This window comes from Verticillium nonalfalfae (genome assembly GCF_003724135.2).
Source record: "Verticillium nonalfalfae strain VnAa140/NRRL 66861 chromosome Unknown scaffold_6, whole genome shotgun sequence".
In the NCBI taxonomy this organism is placed as follows: Eukaryota; Fungi; Ascomycota; class Sordariomycetes; order Glomerellales; family Plectosphaerellaceae; genus Verticillium; species Verticillium nonalfalfae.
In genome coordinates, this window is record NW_021167231.1 from 369388 (window position 1) to 375877 (window position 6490).

General features: G+C 57.1%; 2 protein-coding genes across 2 annotated transcripts; both read left to right on the forward strand.

Moving 5' to 3' along the window:
• Positions 1–65: 65 nt before the first annotated feature.
• PRE1 (Proteasome subunit beta type-4) lies at positions 66–1064 on the forward strand (the record flags this gene model as incomplete). Its single annotated transcript, XM_028641632.1, has 5 exons — positions 66–80; positions 252–280; positions 330–487; positions 557–806; positions 863–1064. 5 exons carry the CDS (start codon positions 66–68, stop codon positions 1062–1064), a joined length of 654 nt encoding a protein of 217 aa, XP_028498757.1.
• A 2247-nt stretch (positions 1065–3311) lies between these two features.
• On the forward strand, positions 3312–5471 carry DED1 (DEAD-box ATP-dependent RNA helicase; the record flags this gene model as incomplete). The annotated part of the gene is made up of 2 exons (XM_028641633.1): positions 3312–3499; positions 3557–5471. The coding sequence occupies 2 exons, from the start codon at positions 3312–3314 to the stop codon at positions 5469–5471; spliced, it is 2103 nt and encodes a 700-aa protein (XP_028498758.1).
• Positions 5472–6490: the final 1019 nt, after the last annotated feature.

Genomic DNA, 6490 nt, shown 5'->3' on the forward strand with positions numbered 1-6490 from the left:
GGGGGATGCTCAGTGGGGCAGCATCTTCCGTTGCTCCATTACCGCCCAAAAAGCACTCTTGCTGGATGACTGACTGGGCGGTCGGGGGCGGCAGAAGATGCCTTGGGGGCGCGGCTAGGCTGTAGCTTTGCGCGCGTCAGTCAGGGAGCTCAACTGGGGCTGGCTGGCTGCTGGGACCTCCAGTGCTTCGGAGAGGCTTGAGGTGGTGCACCTACGAGCAACAACCGCATTTGCCCATAACGACCACATAGCTTCCATACACGACAACGACAGCCACAATGTGAGCATGCCCACCGAGACGACCTCGAATTGTGCTAACAACGCCACAGGGAGGTGCTTCTCGGAATTACGGGCAAGGACTTCACCATCATCGCCGCCTCCAAGGCTGCGATGCGAGGCGCAACCGTCCTGAAGGCGTCCGACGACAAGACGAGGCAGCTGAACAAGCACACGCTGATGGCCTTCTCAGGAGAGGCTGGTGATACAGGTTCGTGACCACGGATGCCCCTTTGATTCCCTCGCATGTGCCCCTGACTGACGGTTCCTCCCCGTGCAGTACAATTCGCCGAATACATTCAAGCAAACGCCCAGCTCTACTCGATGCGAAACGAGACGGATCTCTCTCCATCCGCCATTTCCCACTTTGTCCGCGGCGAGCTCGCCTCCAGCCTGCGCTCCCGGAAGCCCTACAATGTCAACCTCCTACTGGGCGGTGTCGACCCCATCACTCTCAAGCCCGCGCTTTACTGGATGGACTACCTCGCGTCGATGGCGCCCGTGCCATATGCCGCCCACGGCTACGCACAGTACGTCTGGGCATGATTGTCTGCGTACGTCTTTCATCTTGCTGACCCACGTGCAGATACTACTGCCTCTCCATCCTCGACAAACACCACCACCCCGATATCACCCTTGGCCAGGGCATCAAGATCCTCAACATGTGCACGGACGAGCTGAAGAGACGAATGCCCATCGACTTCAAGGGCATGCTCGTCAAGGCAGTCACGAAGGACGGCGTGATTGATATTGAGTTTGACGACGACAAGGTAGTCAAGAGCGCCTAAGTGTCAGCTGTGGTCACGGTGCGCGGAGGCGGAGGATAAAGGGCCATCAACGATGGCATGTATTACTAGACTCGGTCGGTCAATGATACAGGCGTCGATTTTTCGAGGCTACGGCATGCTAAGAACCCATGTCTGTCTTTCTGCAGTGATAATGCTGTGACAGCTGCCTTCGCTGACACTTCTGTCAACCTTGCTTTGTTGTCCTTTTCATCTACAACCAGTGCACCATACCCGTCAACACGCAAAGTCATAGCTTTCTGAAGCAAGCTTGCGCAGTCTCATGCTTTTCTCTCTCGATGAGGCAGCGTCCGCCGCATCAAGACATGGTCGTCGTAGACCAGCCTGCCCATTATGGTCGAGTTGAGGAACAGGTGTCCGTGCTTCCGGGGCGCTTTACGACGAAAGCGAACGCATCGTTACACGGGGCTCGGCGTCGCATGGCAGAGAGCTCTTGCTTTTCTTGCTTTTCTTCGGCGTTACGGCTTAGACTTGAGGTGTATCGACCAGTGCGTACATTGCAAGTTACGGTGAATCGAGCCGTGCCCGATCCAATGATCTCAAGACCCTGTACAGCCAGTCGCACCCACATGTCTTGTAGTGCGGCTCAAAGTCAAGCACCACGCTCATGTTGGCCTGCAATTTGGGCCAATAATTTGGAAGACCACTATACTTTAGGCTCGTAGACCTTAGTCAGGAAAGCGCCAGACATCTGATGCTGAGTCTGCAATCGCAGCCACCTTGGGCAGAGTAGATCGTTCAGAGCATAGCGGGATAACCTTCAAACCGAACTAAACGTCTAAATCAAGCGGATGCTCTTTCACAGGGTCTCCCAGGAGTAACCGGAGACGAGCAAGAGCAAGGGTCGAGGTTCCTGCAAGTCAGTGGTACTTTCGCAATGAGATGGCAGTGCTGTCCGAGTATGTATCCCACGAAGGTACCGCTCATCCTTCCCACACCACCCCATCTCATGTGGCTGCTATGCAACCACGTATATTTGGTGTCACTGGGCATCGTCACAAGACCCGCAGACCTGGAACCTAACAACCAACCCCTACAACGACGCTGTGCTATCTTTTCGTACCGGAATCACATGATGACCGCAGTAGTAGACTTCTGCAATAGCAGCTCGCAATTTCTCCGACAGGAACGTGAGGCCATAAGTTCCTGCCGAAGGACAATGGGTTGGTCAGGATTTTGCCTCTTGCTAGTGTTGTTCTTCTGCGGTTCCCTTCCAAAGACGCTCTTCCCGTCCTTCTAGCTGGTGCATGTCGTGCCACTGCCGCCGGCCTGCTGAAGAGCGTTATGTCATCGGTCGACAGTGGACTGAGTCGTAGCGACACGTCGACGGTAGGGGGGGGGGGGGCTGGCCCAGTTTTCCCTCGAAATGGCAAAGCACATGCATTTGGGTGGCCAAAGTGGTACAGGTGCTGGGGTGTGCTGGCCACTCACAGAGCAGGCATTCCGTGTTCCGGGGCCCGTGCTCATTCGCTCTCACCGCGCAGGCCGCCGCAGGGCCACTACACACCCACAGGGCAGGAACTAGGTAACTACGCGGGCGCCCTTGCCCCAGGACCTCCCACTGGCAGAAGAAGGGGGGTGGGGGGTGGACAACGAAAAGCACAACTGCCACCCACTCCCAGTCAGCAGCCAACAGCCAGCTAAGTCAGGGCGTCGCAGCGCCCCTAAACTTTTGCGGGTCGCAGGGGTTTGGTTAGGCACCTTCCGACAGTCCTCAAACCGATTTTTTTTTTCCTGTTGCCTCCCTACAGTTAATGATTCTTCTCTTTTCTACCTTCCTCCCACAATCACCTCTCTCCCACAATCCTCCTCTCCTTCAACCACCAAAAAGGGACTCGTTTCCTTCCATCCTCCACACGCGCAACAATCTCCTCCGCATCGTCATCTTTGTCTTTTGTTTTCCTTTTTTCTTCGGGAAACACAAGATACTGACGTCCTAGCCTAATCAGTGCCTGAGCGAGAGCACCTGCTTAGACGACACAAACAAACTTCGAGAGACATCAGAAGACATCCGCCGTCTTCTTTTTCCCTCTCGTCATCCATCGTTCGTCTTTTGGTTCGACTGTCATTACGCGGCCGAACTTTGCCTCTCATCAACAATCATTTCCTTCCCAGGAACCGATCGTTTGTCACGAGAGACGTTACGAATACCCTCGATTCTATTTTCGAGCACGATTTCCAAACCCATCAACTTGACGACACCTCATCAACCTACGAACGTTATTCATCATGGCTGATCAGCTCAACATCAACGGCCTCAACATCGGCTCCACTCAGGAGGCCTCTGGTCGCTCCTCTTACATCCCCCCTCATATGCGAGGCAAGATGGGCCAGGCTCCTCCTGCCGCCGCCCCCGCCCCCGTCGCCGGCGGCCCTCCCAACGTCAACGGCGGCCTCAACAACAGTGCCTGGGCTGGGTTAGTATTATATTCTCTCCATCTGATTACCAAACCTTAGTGCTGACCAGGACCTAGTAACAACGGCAACAACACCAACTACGGCGGTGGTCGCGGCGGCGGTGACTGGCCTGCCATGGGCGGTCCCGGTGGCCCTGGCGGCCCCCCTGCTCCCGCTGCGGCTGGCGGTCCTCCTCCTCACTACGGTGGCGGTCGCGGTGGTGGTCGTGGCGGCTGGAACGGTGGTGATCGTGGCTACGGCGGTGGCTACGGCGGCAATGCTGGCGGTGCCGGCGGTGCTCCCGCACACACCCGCGGCTCTGGCGATGGTCAGTGGCGCGACGGCAAGCACATTGCTGGACCCGCCAACCCCCGTGTCGAGCGCGAGCTCTTCGGAACCCCAGACGATCCTTCCAAGCAGCACACCGGTATCAACTTCGAGAAGTACGACGACATTCCCGTCGAGGCTTCCGGTCACGACGTTCCCGAGCCTGTCCTCACCTTCACGAACCCTCCTCTTGATGACCACCTCATCAGCAACATTGGCCTTGCCCACTACAAGGTTCCCACCCCCGTTCAGAAGTACTCTATCCCCATTGTCATGGGTGGCCGTGACTTGATGGCTTGCGCCCAGACTGGTTCCGGCAAGACTGGTGGTTTCCTCTTCCCCATTCTTTCTCAGGCCTTTATCAACGGTCCTTCGCCCGTTCCCGCCAACGCCGCCGGTGGCAGCTTTGGTCGTCAGCGCAAGGCCTACCCCACCTCGCTGATCCTCGCCCCCACCCGTGAGCTTGTCTCGCAGATCTACGACGAGTCTCGCAAGTTCGCCTACCGTTCGTGGGTTCGCCCTTGCGTTGTCTACGGTGGTGCCGACATTGGTTCTCAGCTCCGCCAGATTGAGCGCGGTTGTGATCTCCTGGTTGCCACCCCCGGCCGTCTTGTCGATCTGATCGAGCGCGGTCGCATCTCCCTGCAGAACATTAAGTATCTTGTGCTCGATGAGGCTGATCGCATGCTTGACATGGGTTTCGAGCCTCAGATTCGCCGCATCGTTGAGGGAGAGGACATGCCCGGCGTTCAGAACCGCCAGACTCTCATGTTCTCCGCCACCTTCCCCCGCGACATCCAGATGCTGGCCCGTGACTTCCTCAAGGACTACGTCTTCCTCTCTGTTGGTCGTGTTGGCTCCACTTCGGAGAACATCACCCAGAAGGTCGAGTACGTTGAGGACGTCGACAAGCGCTCTGTTCTTCTCGACATTCTCCACACCCATGGCGCAGGTCTCACGCTGATTTTCGTCGAAACCAAGCGCATGGCTGATTCGCTCTCGGACTTCCTCATCAACCAGAGCTTCCCTGCCACTTCCATTCACGGAGATCGTACTCAGCGCGAGCGTGAGCGCGCCCTCGAGTTCTTCCGCAACGGCCGCTGCCCCATTCTGGTTGCCACCGCCGTTGCCGCTCGTGGTCTCGATATTCCCAACGTCACCCACGTTGTCAACTATGATCTGCCCACCGACATTGACGATTACGTCCACCGCATCGGTCGTACTGGTCGTGCCGGCAACACTGGTCACTCCACAGCGTTCTTCAACCGCGGCAACCGTGGTGTCGTTCGCGAGCTACTTGAGCTGCTCAAGGAAGCCAACCAGGAGGTTCCTCAGTTCCTTGAGACTATCGCCCGTGAGTCTTCCTACGGCGGAGGCGGCCGTGGTAGGTCCGGCGGTGGTCGTGGCCGTGGACAGGGTGCCAACCGCGATTTCCGTAAGTTCGGCGGTGGCGGCTTCAGCAGCGGCGGCGGCGGCGGCTTCGGTGGCCCTCCCAGCAGCGGCTACAGTGGCGGCGGCGGCGGCGGCTTCGGAGGTCCTCCTCCTAACCCCAGCTACGGCGGTGCTGGTGGTGGCTACGGCGGTGGCTACGGCGGCGGTGGCGGCGGCGGCGGCGGCAGCTATGGCAACCCCGGCAGCGGCGCTGGCGGCCAGTCTTGGTGGTAAATACAACCAAACCATCTGGTCTCCCGGCGGTTGAGGTACTGTTTTGCCTCCGAACTCCGCTGTACGCTTCTAAGTTGCCTGCTTTCTGCCGCAGCTTTGTCTCTATTTTTCTTTTCCTTTTCTTTTCCTTTTTTACGCATTTCGACTCGACTTTGCATTTCAGCACGGCAGCATGACCCAAATCCGCGAGACGGTAGCCTCTCATTGCAATGAGGAGCTGAACAGGGCGTCAGGACATGAACGACATCCATCGATAGAGCGTTTGTTTTCGCTGGTCCCCCAACCGATGATACCCTATAGACCGCAGGGGGAAACCTTCAGGAGAGGCAGAGCACACAGCATACGCGAGGCGCGCAGGGCTAGCGCGTCCTGATCTACGGCCTTCATGATCATCACCATGGAAGGTGATTTGACGGCCACGGAGATCATGCATGTGTCTGCTCTCTCTACCCAGTTTTCCCGACAGGCATTTCTCGCCTTTCGACGGAGGATAGAGGGCTCATGCATCTTGCCGTGCATCATAGACAAAAGTGGATTTTCTCGGTTCTCAGTTTTCGGTTCTCTGGTCTATAATATCTCATGAGGCACGGTGTTGCCTTCAGAGGGCGGCAACGGCACCAGGAACGGGCTGGCAACTATGGAATAGTTGGCAGAGCGTTTTTCGAGAGCACTGACGATGGCCTTCCCATTCGAGGATGGGGCTTTCGCGGAAGGGATACCAAAAGTTCTTGTTCTTCAGAAACCAGCGGCTCATTTGGAACGAGCATTTGCCTTCCGACTCTCGCGTGCGATAGCGAGGAGTCGAGAGGCTGCAGGTCTTCGGTCACTGCGTAACCTCGGGGCGGAATCCGAGGGCGCGACCTCGACCGGACCATGGATTCCGGAGATGGACAGCTCGTATGAACTGAGAAGACCCCAATAAAAACACTTGCTGAATACTCTATGATGACCCTAATCGTGATGTTATTTGTGTCTTGGGTGACCAGTCCTCGTTCTGGGAGAAGACGATTCAAGCTGAC